The following is a 17,637-nucleotide window of genomic DNA, read 5'->3' on the forward strand; positions in this document are numbered from 1 at the left end:
AAACTACATCTATAAATATCACTAAACCATAACTAACACCGCCGGCCGGAGTGGCCAAGCGGTTCTAGGCGCTACAGTCTGGAACCGCGCGACCGCTACGGTCGCAGGTTCGAATCCTGCCTCGGGCATGGATTTGTGTGATGTCCTTAGGTTAGTTAGGTTTAAGTAGTTCTAAGTTCTAGGCGACTGATGACCTCAGAAATTAAGTCCCATAGTGCTCAGAGTCATTTGAACCATAACTAATACCAATACCACAAAAAGTTCACCTAACTTCTCAGCTAAAACCACAAATTCCAGCGTCCACTGAAACACTCAGCCAAACTAGACACAGTGAGTGAAAGCTTTTACGGAAATATTTCTAAGGAAACAGCAAGAAACGCCGGCTGAAAACTACCGTATCAAATTTAATAAATGACGGGCAAAGACAGGGAGGAAAAGGAGATGTACAGGGAGAGGGGGCAAAGGAGATGGGCATAGAGAGATGGACAGAGGAGGAGTGGGGGCAGAGGAGATGGACAGAGTGAGGGGGATGGAGGAGGTGGAATAATAGAACTGAAGTAAATCAGATGCCCATGCAGCGCCGGCTACTCATCTAGTATGTAATAATAAGATATATAATGCTGCAGTGGAGTAAGGCGGGTCATGAAAGCAAGAAATCATTTATAACGGTTCATTTACATTCGTCAGTCTTTGATGTTGCTAGGATGATCCCTGGAGAACGTCTCAATAACACCAGCACGGCGTTTCCCATTGTGTTGGCCGCCAGCCCGGTCTAGTCAGAGGTAACGCAGCCCATGCTTCGTCACTGCTGCTGCTATGTCAGTCTCACGTTACCAACCCATAGCTGGACGCCCAGGCATTATATCCTGCCACTGTGAATATGGTAGACTGCAAGTCGAGCCAGTGGCACAGGGAGAAGGAGTTCAAAGGTTGAACATCGGAAGATGCGGAGATGGCAGGTTCTAGCCCCGTAGATCCACGAAGACTCCAGAGTTCTAAGCTTCCCAAGCGCCCGGACAGTCAGGCGCCGGTCGAAAATTCGAGGCCCGCAGTGATGGTAGCGGCCACGTGATTGCTGCGGTGTTGACTGGCAGAGGCTGATGATGGCAGCTGGCCTCGGAAGGTTTAAATACTATTGTGCGAAGGTCTTGACAATGCGGAAGTCGTCGTGTTTCTATCTCACGGAAAACTTCTCAATCAGGAGCTAGTTTCCCGAGTCCAAGCTGTTCTCTTGTGGAAAGAGTTAACCAAAACAGACACGTGGCAGAGGGCTGCTGCACCAGCAAACTGCTGACCACAGCTACTCGAGACAGCTGCTTGTGTCCAAGTTACAACACTGGTCTGTGACTGTGTCCAATAGCGTTGCAGGCAGTTTCGTGCTGAACGTGACTTCTGTTAAACAGACAAGGAGGTATACATGATCTAAGAGGTTCAACATGTTTACGGTAAATACTATATAAGTACACCAGGCAAAGTATTAGTCGTCACTTTGAAAAAAGCAAACTGCTCGCTTTGGGGTGTTATAGATGGTGTAGAAGCACCTTGGTGACGTGACGGAAAGGCATAAAATAGCTGTCGGCTTAGGACATATCAGTGACCACATCGTTAATGAAGTTGCCCGGTTTCTTGGCGTATCAAAATAGACTGTCCAAAATGCCTACAACTCTCAACCATGTAATATACCACGTGAATGGTGGTCGGAAAAAGATAACAATTCACAGGAGTTGCAGGCGAATGCCACACCTTCTAAGTGAGATTCTGTTTCAAGCCCCACATGGATTGTTGGTGTCAAATGGTTCTGAGCACTATGGGACTTAACATCTGTGGTCATCAGTCCCCTAGAACTTAGAACTACTTAAACCTAACTAACCTAAGGACATCACACACATCCATGCCCGAGGCAGGATTCGAACCTGCGACCGTAGCAGTCACGCGGATTGTTGGTGTCAGTCATTGCTGTTCCATCTCAATCAGTTTCTTAGCAAACATTGGGAGGGGAACGGCAAGAAGTGCACACTAAAGCCGATAACTTCACACAACGCTGATGCTCATAGATGTAAATAAATTTTCAGATGTTCAATATTCTAAACAACACAGAAATTTTATAATATCTGACTGTAGACGAGTAATATTCTTATTTTACCTCGAGTCCACCGATGAAGCCTTTAACCTGCAGTGTGTGCAGGATGTAATTGATTCGTGTTGTTTTCAGGTCTGTTTCGTACCATGACTTGAACCCACTTGTTGATTTTACAATGAATATGAACCAGGATGTTTACCTTGGCACTGATGGCAACCAAGTGTGTATCTTTCTCCCCAAGACTCATGATAAATACGGTGTAGATACTCGGAAACTGACTACAACCATGTCACAAAGCTGCATCTACATTTTTTTTTAGTTTCACGAATACTTCACCTCGAGGGCCTGATAAATCTTTCTTACCCCAGTATAAATGTTTGGGATTATTTTGAAGTGTGGGAGAACATAGTGATCTACATCCATAAAATTTAGACGCTCTGCAGGACCTAATTGTCAGTGTGTAGGTACAGCTGCATATAGCATACGTGAAATAACTTACGGATTGCCTTTCCCACCCATGGGTTTATGTAGATGCACTTACATTTAGGCCCTCTCGGCTGCATCCTGCTAACAATGGCAATCATAAGTAGACAATGTCTAAAGTAACTATTCAAAACACTCTGTTACTGAATCGTACACATTAAGCAATCAATAATTTCTACACTGGACACTATTAAATTTTTAATGGTAGGATTCAACAGAAAAGCGAGTATTTACCATTTTTTTAAGAACCGAGGAAACTGTGCAGCTGTCCTTGCTATCAAAATCTCGGTAATTTCCAACAAATAAGCACTATTCTTCATATTTCACTGTAACAGGTGGAGTCACAATTTCATATTGAACCCTATCACGCACTGATAGCTCCATGTAGTCAAGGTGCTATTTGCACACTTGCGATATCTTAGTTCTGATGGAAAGTTCCATTGCAACTGAACTGCGGTACTGCCGTGACAATGTACTAATCTGAGCTGGGAGTTCATCGTGAATAGAACACGTTTGTTCCTTCGGTGACTGTTAACAGGGGCTGACTACTCTTGTACTCACGTATTTGGCAAATGTGTATTGAGAATTCAATAGAGTATGCGAATAGCAAGTGTGGTTGTCAACAATAAGCTAAAGATAACAATGTAGTCCTTTCTGTGAATATCTTTCTGCGAGGGACGAAAGTAACGAAACTGTGAGAAATTTGTTATCAATTCTTGTACCAAAACGACTGTGAAAATCTTGGAAATCTTGAGAGAAGATTCAAACAATATATTGATGCACGAAAACAGTATGCCCATTGCCAGTTACGAGACTCAATACTGCGTCATGTTGCACTGTAAGTAGGAAAGTGGAACAGAGACGAATCGGGTATCATTCTAGAGATGATGTAGGCGCAAATGGGGATATCCACTGACATTGACGACTTTGATAAAGGGCAGACTCTCTTGGTCTCACTCCTAGAAACTAGTATCTCGGAAATGGTGAAGTTAGTCGACTGTTTGTGCAATCGTGTCGTGAGTGTCTACGGAAAGTTGTTAAGGACGTTAAAACTACAAGTAGGCAGCAAAATATTTGTTGTTAACACCTCATTACAGAAGACAGGGTCACAGGCTTGCTCACCCTGTAACCGTGTGTACACAATCAAATCAGGTTACCTTTGTAGTAGAGGCAGCATCAGGTGGCCTACAGTGTTGCAAGGAATATCAACATGTCATCTAAAGGAATAGCACACAGTGGAAGCTGGGTGTCAGTACTGACCGGATAATACATGCATCAGCCGACGGGCCAAACTGAGCTCAACATTGTTTGTCTGCTTTCAGCGCAGCAAGTGGCCAATGCACTACTATGCAGTGTCGATAGTTCGGGCTTGCCCAATTTCTGCAAACTTTCTCACACGATTTTAAGGAAACTATTAGACAAAAAAATTGATCCTTTCACGTGCTGAAGCTTCATTATCAGCTTCAAAGTGAAGAGCCTGTCATTTAGTTACTGGTCATAGTTATTGTGACACTTTGCAGTTTAGTAATACACTACAAGAAAATAGAATAAACAGCAATGAAACATCGGCGTCAGTATGAGTTTATATTTGGTGTACGTGTACGTGTTCGACCTGAAGGTATTATATTAAATTTTTCTTTAAGCTTGTGAGGAGATTTAGAGCCTAGTCCAGTCTCGACAAAATGGGTTCTATATAGTATTTTCACTATCATTTGTGTACGATAATGATACAGTTAGACTTATATATCCATAATATACATTGTATCTCCCAAATGGTTCGAGATATCAAAACGAGTTTGTAGCAAATGACATGTCACAAATTAGAGAGTATTCTTCTAGATGATTAACATGCAAAACTGTCTTCCATACTATGATAAACTAGCAGTTGCACACTTTTTCAGTTTAATAATGTAATTTTTCAAGAATCATCATTATCTGGTGAAAACAGAATTAATATGGCCTTGCAATAACACGTTCATTTTTATATTATATACACTCACTGCAAACTCATATGCTAATGCAGTAGCATCTGTGACAGAATCCTGAAACAGTGGTTTTTTAAATGTGGAACTGAGGACAAAACAGGTCAATAGCTTGTAAAAAGCACATTCTCGGTATAAAAATAAACGTGTAATATCCTCACTTACGTTATTGCAAAGCCACACTAATTCTGCTTTCACCAGCTTTCGATGAACTATAAAAAAATTAAAGTTTGCTCGTATATGGCGATAGATGACAGTTTCAGTTGTTAAGCACATGGAAAAATTCTCTCCTCTTTACGTTCTATCATTTCCATAAACTTGTTTCGATATCTAAAGCCTTTTAGCAGACACAGTGGTTGCCATGAACATTTCATTTTCGCTGTATTGTTAGTGTGTACAAACGAAAGTGAACACACTATGAGATGTGATTGGAAAGTTTTAAGTATAGATCCGCTACTGCTTACTGGTTTGCATGGCGGGTGGAGAGTGAGTTACTGCCTTGTCCTTGAATGCCCTCTGACAGGAAACTGCGCTTCCTTTATTCAGTTTGTTCTGGCAGCTGGTTGAGTGCGGGTCTGTTTGGGATTGCTGCCTGACTGTCTGCGTGGAAGTGGACATACAAACGGAGCGACGAGTTTGTGTGAAATTTTGTTTTAAAACCGGGAAATCAGCTTCTGAGACTTACGAACTATTAAAAACGGCTTTTGAAGATAATTATATGAGCCAGTCAAATGTTTTTGTCATTTGAAGATGCACCACGGTCCGGCCGTCCTTCCACCTCAAAAACGAACGAAAATGTTGTGAAAGTTCGCGACTTAGTGCTCTCTGGTCGTAGACGTACAATTAGGTAGATGTCTGATGAACTTAATTTAAGTTCAGTCAATTCTAACTGAAGATCTAAACATGTTTGGAGTGCCCGCAAAATTCATTCTAAAAGTGTTATTAAGTGACCAGAGACAATACCGACTTGCAGTGTGCCAAGAACTGATTAATGGGACTTAAAATGACCCAGATTTGTTAAATAGGGTAATTACAGGTGACGAATCGTGGGTATATGGATATGATACTAAAACCAAAGTGCAGTCTTCGTAGTGGAAGACTCCAGGTTCGCCACGACCGAAAAAAGCACGGCAAAGTCGGTCGAAGGTGAAGACAATGTTGACAATTTTTTTTAGATTCTACCGGTATTGTGCATCATGAATTTACCCCTGGAGGACAGACAATTAATCAGGAATACTAAAAATGTGTCCTTGAACGTTTGCGCGAAAAGTTGCGGAAGAAAAGGCCTGCATCGCGGAAATACAGGAGTTGGGTGCTACACTATGACAATGCTCCAGCTCATCGTTACTTCTTCATCGTTGAATTTTTGACCAAATTCAAAATTCCTGTACTTCCACAACCGCCATATTCCCCTGATTTGGCCCATGCGGACTTCTACCGGTTTCCTAAGCTGAAATTTTCACTGAAACGGTAGCGATTTGATTCGATTGAAGACATCCAGGCAAATACGGAGAGAATCCTTAACGCATTTCAGTAAAACAATTTTCAGGAATATTTCCAAACGTGGAAATACCGTTTGAGTCGGTGTGTTCAGTCAGAAGAGGACTATTTTGAAGGAGATGCATCACAGTAGCATGAAAGTACCACCATTGTACAATTACAAGCCCATTCTTACAACTTTCCAGTCACACCTCGTATGTACAAACTATTTTTGTAGATTGGGTGATGTTCTAGATCTCGTTGTAAGTTTAAAGAAAGAATCAGTATGTTGGCTACATTTTGAGTTGCAGAATATGTATGACCAAACATGTACTAAATCTAAACTCGTAACGACTATTAGTTTCAATGAAATCTATTCGAATTGCATGCAGTATGTTACTAAAGTGCAAAATATCACAATAATTACAACCGTTAACGAAATGTTGGGCAATTCGCAGTTAAGTTGACGAAAGAAGCTACATGTCGCGAAAGAATCTACACTACTGGCCATCAAAATTGCTACACCACGAAGGTAACGTGCTACAGACGCGAAATTTAACCGACAGGAAGAAGATGCTGTGATATGCAAATGATTAGCTTTTCAGAGCATTCACATAAGGTTGGCGAAGGTGGCGACACCTACAACGTGCTGACATGAGAAAAGTTTCCAACCGATTTCTCATACACAAACAGCAGTTGACCGGCGTTGCCTGGTGAAACGTTGTTGAGATGCTTCATGTAAGGAGGAGAAATGCGTACCATCACGTTTCCGACTTTGATAAATGTCGGATTGTAGCCTACCGCGATTGCGGTTTATCGTATCGCCACATTTCTGCTCGCGTTGGTCGAGATCCAATGACTGTTAGCAGAATATGGAATCGGTGGTTTCTGGAGGGTAATACGGAACGCCGTGCTGGATCCCACTGGCCTCGTATCACTAGCAGTCGAGATGACAGGCATCTTATCCGCATGGATGTACTGGATCGTACAGCCATGTCTCGATCCCCGAGTCAACAGATGGGGACATTTACAAGACAACAACCATCTGCACGAACAGTTCGACCACGTTTGCAGCAGCATGGACTATCAGCTTGGAGACCATGGCTGCGGTTACCTTTGACGCTAAATCACAGACAGGAGCGCCTGTGATGGTGTACTCAACGACGAACCTGGGTGCACGGATGGCAAAACGTCATTTATTCGGATGAATTCAGGTTCTGTTTACAGTATCATGATGGGCGCATCCGTGTTTGGCGACATCGCGGTGAACGCACATTGGAAGCGGGTATTCGTCATCGCCATACTGGCCTGCCACCCGGCGTGATGGTATGGGGTTCCATTGGTTACACGTCCCGGTCACCTCTTGTTCGCATTGACGGAACTTTGAACAGTCGACGTTACATTTCAGATGTGTTACGACCCGTGGCTCTACCTTTCATTCGATCCTTGCGAAACCGTACATTTCAGCAGGATAATGCACGATCGTATGTTGCGGGTCCTGTACGGGCCTTTCTGGATACAGAAAATTTTCGACTGCTGCCCTGGCCAGCACATTCTTTAGATCTCTCACCAACTGAAAACGTCTGGTCGGTAGGGGGCCAAGCAACTGGCTCGTCATAATACGCCAGTCACTACTCTTAATGAACTGTGGTATCGTGTTGCAGCTGAATGGGCAGCTGTACCTGTACAAGCCATCCAAACTCTGTTTGACTCAATGCCTAGGCGTATCAAGGCCGTTACTACGACCACAGGTGGTTGTTCTGGGTACTGATTTCTCAGGATCTATGCACCCAAATTGCGTGATAATGTAATCACATGTCAGTTCTAGTATAATATATTTTTCCAAGCAATACCCGTTTATCATCTGCATTTCTTCTTGGTGTAGCAATTTTAATGGCCAGTAGTGTATTTTTTTAACGAAAAGATTCTTTAAAATCGTGTTAGGAAGATTGCAGTGAAGTTGGAATCCTCGCGACGTTCTGCTAGTAGTGGCACTGCTCCATATTGACCTCCAGCGTTCTCTGCGTGCATCCGTGGGTGCGTACAGCGGCGCTAGAGAGTCTGGCGAGAAGCGTGCAGACTAGCGGCTTTCCATGTACTCTCACACTAAAGCAGGAAAGGCATCCTTCCCTGGCGGATCTAATGACAGAGTACAATGCGGCTCCAGGCACACGTGCTGTGGAGCACGCCATTCAGCGCACAGTACTCAACACAGGGCACCGCGTTAACTGACCTCTACGTGTTCTCAGGTAGACCCAACGACATCGAGAATTAAGACTGCAGTGGGCACGGGGTTTTCGAGATAGGACAGTGGATTAATGGAAACGTTTCGCATAGTAGGCTCAATCAAGATTCTTGTTTTATCTGATCGATGACAGCTGTTCTGCTATGCCATCAGCCGAGACGAGAATCAACCTTTCATCTGCGATGGAGTGTATTCTATAAAGAAACTTCCTGACGGAAGATTAGCACGTGTCCAAACACAACGGAAATCCTATCCTCAACGTTTGCAGATAGTATTGTCACCGAATGAGGTATCACGTTGTGGGTCCCGACCTAGAAAATATCGTATTTCCCACGTTTCCTGTGCTGACTATCAAGAGGTTAACAGCTAATTGATAAGAGATTTATTTTCTACAGCTGACCGTCATGCTGTGGGTAAGCATTTTTTCACTACTTATTTGTCTCTATGCTACTGCTCCAGCAATGCTCACTCTCCTTACATTATGTTAGTTAGTTGCCTGTGTCAGAAATCATTTGGACGATTCCTTTACCAAGATGATGTTGAATGGGTTCGTTTACATGATTACTGTTAACATTAATAAACACTTTATCATTTTATTCCTACTCATGCAAGTACATTTAAAAATCAGCATAACTGGCTGCTAGTTTTTAAATAGAAATTCTCCAGCAGAACACAACGAGCTGTCCATCTTCGCAACCTGTCAGACATGTCAATTTTCTCTCCAACGTTGTAGGTATATACATCAATGTGCTTCCCAAATTGTTATGAATAATTTATGGCGAATTTCATTAGCAAAATATGTGTTGTGACGGGAGCGTGAAAATGCCTAGTTCCTTGAAGAAGTACTTACATGACTATTGTGGGTGAACACCACAAAGTATTCTTAGTACTCGATTCTGTGCAATAGGAACTTTATTTCTAAGTGATGAGTTACCTCAGAAAATTATTCTGTACGATATATTCTGTGTAATGCACTTTCTTTCTTTTCGCTCTCAACTTAACAGAGCTCCGTGTTCACTCACTTAATGAAAGTTATTTGCGGGATTTTGTGCTGTGGTGTTTGAAGGCATCGAACTGTTTCACTTACTTAGTTCAACCCTGGCCTTACCTCCACTTGTTACAAATAATCGAACTTTAACTGTTTCTCTCGTCTGTTAAATTTCTGTGATTCGTTGCACTAACCCTTTGATATTGATTATACCGCACTATAGATTAAAAGGTAATGGATATATGATAGAAATATAGCTATTTAGTTTTCTAATTTGTGGCCGAAGTACACGCCAGGGCGTAACCTCGTGTCCTGTACTCATTAGGGGCCTTTGCCCTGTGGGACAGAGTTACCTGCTTGGAACCTGTATGCTACACTACTGGCCATTAAAATTGCTACACGACGAAGACGACATCCTACAGACGCGAAATTTAACCGACAGGAAGAAGATGCTGTGATATGGAAATGATTAGTTTTTCAGAGGATTCACACAAGGTTGGTGCCGATGCCGATGCCGACACCTACAACGTGCTGACATGAGGAAAGTTTCCAAACGATTTCTCATACACAAACAGCAGTTAACCGGCGTTGCCTGGTGAAACGTTGTTGTGATGCCTCGTGTAAGTAGGAGAAATGCGTATCATCCCGCTTCCGACTTTGATAAAGGTCGGATTGTAGCCTATCGCGATTGCGGTTTATCGTATCGCGACATTGCTGCTCGCGTTGGTCGAGATCCTATGACTGTTAGCAGACTATGGAATCGGTGGGTTCAGGAGGGTAATACGGAAGGCCGAGATGGATCCCAACGGCCTCGTATCAGTAGCAGTGGAGATGGCAGGCATCTGATCCGCATGGCTTTAACGGATCGTGCAGCCACGTCTCGATCCCTGATTCAACAGATGGGGAGGTTTGCAAGACAACAACCATCTGCACGAACGGTTTGACGAAGTTTGTACAGCATGGACTGTCAACTCGGAGACCATGGCTGCGGTTACCCTTGACGCTTCATTACAGACAGGAGCGCGTGCGATGGTGTACTGAACGACGAACCTGGGTGCGCGAATGGCAAAACGTCATTTTTTCGGATGAATTCAGGTACTGTTTACAGCATCATGATGGTCGCGTTCGTCCGTGTTTGACGACATCGCGGTGAACGCACATTTGAAACGTGTATTCGTCATCGCCATACTAGTGTATCACCCGACGTGATGGTATGGGTGCCATTGGTTACACGTCTCGGTCACCTCTTGGTCGCATTGACGGCATTTTGAACAGTGGACGTTACATTTCAGATGTGTTACGACCCGTGGCTCTACCCCTCATTCGATCCCTGCGAAACCCTACATTTCAGCAGGATAATGCACGACCGCATGTTGCAGGTCCTATACGGGCCTTCCTGGATACACAAAATGTTCGACTGCTGCCCTACCCAGCACATTCTCCAGATCTCTCCCCAATTGAAAACGTCTGGGCAATGGTGGCCGAGCAACTGGCTCGTCACAATACGCCTGTCACTACTCTGTGGTATCGTGTTTAAGCTGCATGGGCAGCTGTATCTGTACACGCCATCCAAGCTCTGTTTGACTCAATGCCCAGGCGTATCAAGGCCGTTATTACGGCCAGAGGTGGTTGTTCTGGGTACTGATTTCTCAGGATCTATGCACCCAAATTGCGTGAAAATGTAATCACATGTCAGTTCTAGTATGATATATTTGTCCAATGAATACCCGTTTATCATCTGCATTTCCTCTTGGTGAAGCAATCTTAATGTCCAATAGTGTATTACTCGTAATTAGTGGTCCAGCCCAAGGCTGCTAGTAACAGTGGGTGCTGTGCAGCCGAGCCGTGGACGGCGTCGCTGTCGGTGGCGGCCGGCTGGCGGCAGCTGACGGAGCGCCCCTCGCCGCCCGCCGGCCACCTCTCCTGCCTCGACGGGCTGCGCGCGCTCACCTCCGCGCTCGTCGTCTTCGGGCACCGCGCTGACGCCTTCACATCCGGGCCGCTCGTCAACGCCGACGAAATCGAGACGGTGAGTACGGCCAGCTGCCGCGATTGCCGTTTCACGCTCGTATCGGAACTGACGACCCTACGGGAAACGGATGATTTTCAACTGAATCCATGCATATTTCAGAAGCAAATGTATAGGTACGTATGTTCCACATTTCATCCTACACCACTGGACCTACACTCCTGGAAATGGAAAAAAGAACACATTGACACCGGTGTGTCAGACCCACCATACTTGCTCCGGACACTGCGAGAGGGCTGTACAAGCAATGATCACACGCACGGCACAGCGGACACACCAGGAACCGCGGTGTTGGCCGTCGAATGGCGCTAGCTGCGCAGCATTTGTGCACCGCCGCCGTCAGTGTCAGCCAGTTTGCCGTGGCATACGGAGCTCCATCGCAGTCTTTAACACTGGTAGCATGCCGCGACAGCGTGGACGTGAACCGTATGTGCAGTTGACGGACTTTGAGCGAGGGCGTATAGTGGGCATGCGGGAGGCCGGGTGGACGTACCGCCGAATTGCTCAACACGTGGGTCGTGAGGTCTCCACAGTACATCGATGTTGTCGCCAGTGGTCGGCGGAAGGTGCACGTGCCCGTCGACCTGGCAGCGGACCGCAGCGACGCACGGATGCACGCCAAGACCGTAGGATCCTACGCAGTGCCGTAGGGGACCACACCGCCACTTCCCAGCAAATTAGGGACACTGTTGCTCCTGGGGTATCGGCGAGGACCATTCGCAACCGTCTCCATGAAGCTGGGCTACGGTCCCGCACACCGTTAGGCCGTCTTCCGCTCACGCCCCAACATCGTGCAGCCTGCCTCCAGTGGTGTCGCGACAGGCGTGAATGGAGGGACGAATGGAGACGTGTCGTCTTCAGCGATGAGAGTCGCTTCTGCCTTGGTGCCAATGATGGTCGTATGCGTGTTTGGCGCCGTGCAGGTGAGCGCCACAATCAGGACTACATACGACCGAGGCACACAGGGCCAACACCCGGCATCATGGTGTGGGGAGCGATCTCCTACACTGGCCGTACACCACTGGTGATCGTCGAGGGGACACTGAATAGTGCACGGTACATCCAAACCGTCATCGAACCCATCGTTCTACCATTCCTAGACCGGCAAGGGAACTTGCTGTTCCAACAGGACAATGCACGTCCTCATGTATCCCGTGCCACCCAACGTGCTCTAGAAGGTGTAAGTCAACTACCCTGGCCAGCAAGATCTCCGGATCTGTCCCCCATTGAGCATGTTTGGGACTGGATGAAGAGTCGCCTCACGCAGTCTGCACGTCCAGCACGAACGCTGGTCCAACTGAGGCGCCAGGTGGAAATGGCATGGCAAGCCGTTCCACAGGACTACATCCAGCATCTCTACGATCGTCTCCATGGGAGAATAGCAGCCTGCATTGCTGCGAAAGGTGGATATACACTGTACTAGTGCCGACATTGTGCATGCTTTGTTGCCTGTGTCTATGTGCCTGTGGTTCTGTCAGTGTGATCACGTGATGTATCTGACCCCAGGAATGTGTCAATAAACTTTCCCCTTCCTGGGACAATGAATTCACGGTGTTCTTATTTCAATTTCCAGGAGTGTATTTCAGCCAAACTTGGTACACATATCATTTACTGTTTGGAAAGAATCGCTGGGGGGAGGGGGGTAAAAATCACCTAATTATCAAAGAGATGGAGAGCAACGGAAGTGTTACTCATCCAGTATTTGAGAACGAGAGCACCTAGTGACCTGTAACAAACCTTACATATAATTTCAAACCCTTACAAAACTTTTTATCGTTGACAACCCCTACAAAATGATGCAAGGAAAAAAGAGTTTATCGCGTATCACATTTTCGCTATTCGTGAAGTAAAACTGCCGCATTAGGCATGACGTTTAAACATACTACTTCCTTATTGCAAACTATATTCCCGATACAGTTCGCAGACAGTACCCATGTATGCTGCTGAATGTACATACAAAATTATATCGTTTTACGACTCATAGTTCAAAAAATATAACGTCACAAACATTGACCTGCGTGAAATCGAAACTAGTGGTTGAAATTCGCTAGAGATGCTGGTGAACTTCGTGGGTAATATGTCAAATATATGCGTAATATGTGTGACATGTGCGTAGCCTGCCAAACCCACTGGTAACATGTTTCTCCTAAACGTCTGGATGAATTTCAACCAAACTTGGTACACATACTGCTTACTGTCTGGAAAGAAATATTGTGGGCTAAGAATCAGCAACCTCCTATTGGGGCATGGTGATAACGTGGAGATTGAAGGAGGCTGAAGGAGATGGACAGATACAGAGGGGGAAGGAGTAGGAGATGTACAGAGCCAGGGGGACGGGAAATTGAACGGAGAAAGATGAGATACACAGATAGGAGAGAGGAGATGGACAAAGAATGAAAAGAAGAAAATGCAGGAGGAAGATATGGACATAAATAGGGAGGTGGGCTAGGAGATGGACAGAGAGAAGTAAAGGAGGAAATGGACAGATAAAGGAAGAGGCAGACAGAGAAAGGAGAGAAGAAAACACAGACAGGGAGAGGGGGGGAAATTGGGAGGAGCAGTTGGACCAAGACAAGGGGAAAAGGAAATAGAGAGAGAAAGGCGAAGGGGGTGAACAGACAGGGGAAACAGGAGGTGTTGGACAGAGATAGGAGGGAAAGATGAACGAAGAGAGGAGTGAGGAGATGCACAGAGAAAAGGAATAGAAGGAGATCGAGTGTGTGAGGAGGGGATAGAGGGGGAAGAAGAGATGGACTGAGAAGGGGAGGAGGAGGTGGAGAGAGGGGAACAGTAGGAAGAGGAAGGTAGAAGTAGATGAACGGAGAAAGGAAAGAGGAAGTGATGGACACAGAGAGATGTGAGGAGTAGATAGATAGAAAGTGGAAGAGGAGGAGATGGACTGAGAGAGGGGGGAAGGAGGAGACGGACAAATAGAAGACTGCAGGAAATACAAACTGGGGCAACGCTGGGTACTCAGCTAGTAGTAGAATAAAGTTGTTGTTCGCATACCCATTTGCTGACGTATTGAGTGTTTGCTTTCGTCTACGTATCTTCGGCCGACGTTTGTTCAATGACGTTTCTGACGTTTCACCAGAACCAATACCTGGCATTGCCAGAGTACCCTACTGGTGGTGGACTGGAGTCGAGCCCGCGTCTGGAGATTATATATATATTTCCTACGCCAATGTCTGAGGGTGTTTCCCTGGTAATTAGCAATCTGGTTCTCTTCTTTTTATCTGCAACAGTCGTTTCATGCAGCACAGCAATCCAGAGTCCGTTTATCTTGAGGCTTTATTCTTTCTTATTATGTTGCTTGTTCCTCATTTTAAATGGCTTCGACGTATTACCTGTTACTTTCTGTGTTTTTTCTTTCTTTCTTTCTTCGTTCTCCATCTCCTCGTCGTAGCACACACCGAAGGAGATCAGTTATTTGCTAAGCTTAATCCGTTTATAATTCAGAAACGTGTTGATGTAGTTCAAGGCCCTGTGGAAACCTGTTCTCGTTTACGTAATGGCGCATTGCTTTTGGAGACCAGTTGTGATTATCAAGCTCAATAACTGCTTGCAGCTCCTCCACGGCTACCCCGTTCGTGTTGGGGCCAAACGAACACTGAATTCTTCAAGTGGTGCTATTTACACTAGGCTGCTCCATGGTCTATCCGAGGGAAAAATCCAAGATTTCATCTCTGATCGGGGCATCACTGCAGTTCATCGGGTAATGATAGAAGTTTGATGCAACCTTACTGCCTACACGCATTCTATTCTCGCACGTTTGATAAAGTAGTGCTTCCATCGAAAATGAAAGCAGGCTATGGAGTCATGACGGTCCAACTATGCATTTCAAAACTGTTGCGTTCCTGCCAATGTCAACGTTACATCCACATTCGAATGTCCTGTCGAAACACGACCAAAAGTGTTACTTGTGGTACGGATGTTCACGAGGGCGATTGATCGTCTCCTTCTTCCGCTGTCTCAATTGCAGTGACGACCTAGCTCCTCTTCGCTAGACTGTCCCGTGTATCTCGATAAGCGGGCCGTCCAGGAAATCCGGGTGAAGGAGAACGTGCCTTACCCTGTCACTAGTAAGTTGTTGGCTAGTGAAAAGCGCTGCGTTATACCATTTGGCACTTACAGTACCGTTCTTGCTACACCTCGCTCAACGACGGTCGTGGCCATACAGAGATGCGACTTCTAATTCAGCACCGCGGTTTTAAAATCACTCAGTGTCACGGTAGCCTCCCCGTCTCCTCCTCCAGGTGTACAAGCCATCGGCGGTGAAATCGCCTGCTACACAACCGGCAGAAGGAATACTCCCGCGAAGACTTTTTACGTCTCTCCAACCAACAAACATCTGCAATTTCATCTGTAAACTGCAAAAGTTGCAAGATATCAAACCAAGCAAACGATCTCCTTCCCCGACTTGGAGATCCTCTTCAGTTGGGTTGCCGCGTGATACTCTCACTGCTCCAACCTCCATTTCGCCGGTACGCACCGCCAACCGTTATTCTGCCCTGTAAACCGCGGGCCGATCCAGTGAGAGTGTCGACGCCTCTGTAGATCGAATGCAACAGCATCTTTTAGTCTCTGACTTTGTAGCAATGGGTCTTCGAGATGACAGCACATCATTTTTTCCCTCCTCTCCTTCCCCCGTCATGACTTTCCTCCAGTGGAACTTTCGTGCCATTAGATCCAACAAGGAGGAATTATGGTTGCTCCACTTGTTTCCTGCCTCCAGGAAACAAAAATTGCGTCCTCGCAACTACTTTGATCTCTAGAATTTCTCTCCAGTCCACTCTGAGCTTCGCCTGCCCCCCCCCCCCCCCCCCCCGCACCATCGCCGGCATTCCATCTCATGGGGGAGTCACGATGCTCATCTGGAATGGCGCTCATACTCAAACCATTTCACTGAACATACGGCGGCAAGTTGCTGCAGTCCTCATTTTCCTTCCTCGCTTCACCTTTTCTCTTTGTAATGCCTACATCCGTCCATCATTCGGTGTCAGCAGGGCAGCCTTCCTCCAGCTTATTGGTCACATTCCTCACCCCCTTTTTTGCTACTTGGTGACTTTGATGCACATCACCCCATTTGCGGCTCATTCAGAACGTGTCCGAGAATGCCCTCTTGGCTGACGTTCTCAATCAGTTGATCCTCATCTGCATTAATATGCCTTAATACTGGAGCACATACCTTCCTTTCTGATTGCACGCACACCTATTCCCATTTGAACCTCTTGTTCTGCACTGCCCAGCTTGCCAGTCGTCTCGAGTGGTCTGTTCTCTCTGGTGAATACTCTAGCGATTATTCTCTGTGTGCTATCCGTGTGCTCACTCCTATCCAAGCTATGTGTAAACCCCATTGGTAGCTTTCTAAGGCTGACTAAAGGCCTTAATCCTCCCTGACGACCTTCGACCAACAACATTTCCCCCATTGTGATGACCAGGGAGAATACCCTACAAATGTTATCCTTACCGCCGCAGAACGTTCCATTCCTCGCATTCGATCTTTACCGCGCCGTGTCCCTATTCCTTGGTGGACTGATGCGTGCCGTGACGCAGTTCGCGTGCGGAGACTTGCTCCCCTCGTTTTTAACCGTCATCCTACGACGGCGAACCATATTTGATATAAAAAGTTGGGTGCGCAGTGTCACCGCATTCTTCACGATAGCAAAAAAAGCTAGGTGGCTTTCATTTACTAATTCTGTTAACAGTTCCACTCCCTTATCCATCGTCTGGGCCGACATCCGACGACTCTCTGGAACCAACGTCCACTCCCCAATTTCCGGCCTGACCGTAGCAGATGATGTCATAGTGGACCCCACTGCTACCTCCAACACATTATGACGCTATTTTGAGGATATTTCGAGCTCCACCCACAATAACCCTACCTTCCTCCAACGGAAACGAGTGGAGGAGGCTCGGGTGATGTCCTCCTCCTCTCAGAATCGTGAATCCTACAATGCCGTCTTTACTATAAGAGAGCTGGATCATGCTCACACTTTATCCCGACCTTACTCCCAAGGGCAAGACGATATTCACATTCGGATGTTGCAGCACCTTTCTCTTGCGGGCAAGCAGTTTCTCCTCCATACGTACAATTGCATCTGAACAGATGCTGGCGTCAAGCCACTGTCATACCCATACCTAAGCCATGTGATGACAAACGCCGTCCTTCTAGTTACCACGTATGATTCATGCCTGCCTGGAATGGTGGCTCGAGCCTCGCAATTTCCTAACCACTGCACAATGTGAATTTACAGCGCGCCGTTCTACATTTAACCAATTTATCACTTTGTCAACCCTTGTCATGAACGGTTCTCTGCAAAAATACCAGACTTTGGCCGTTTTTTGATT

The 17,637-nt window shown here is 45.9% G+C and overlaps 1 protein-coding gene across 1 annotated transcript in view; it reads left to right on the forward strand.

Moving 5' to 3' along the window:
• Positions 1 to 17,637, forward strand: part of LOC126095456 (O-acyltransferase like protein-like) — a 359,981-nt gene that overhangs the window by 229,590 nt on the left and 112,754 nt on the right. The window contains exon 5 of the mRNA XM_049910248.1: positions 11,096 to 11,286. Coding sequence (XP_049766205.1) covers positions 11,096 to 11,286 — 191 coding nt within the window. The remainder of the gene's footprint in view (positions 1 to 11,095; positions 11,287 to 17,637) is intronic.

The sequence above is a fragment of the Schistocerca cancellata genome, chromosome 8 (assembly GCF_023864275.1).
Source record: "Schistocerca cancellata isolate TAMUIC-IGC-003103 chromosome 8, iqSchCanc2.1, whole genome shotgun sequence".
In the NCBI taxonomy this organism is placed as follows: Eukaryota; Metazoa; Arthropoda; class Insecta; order Orthoptera; family Acrididae; genus Schistocerca; species Schistocerca cancellata.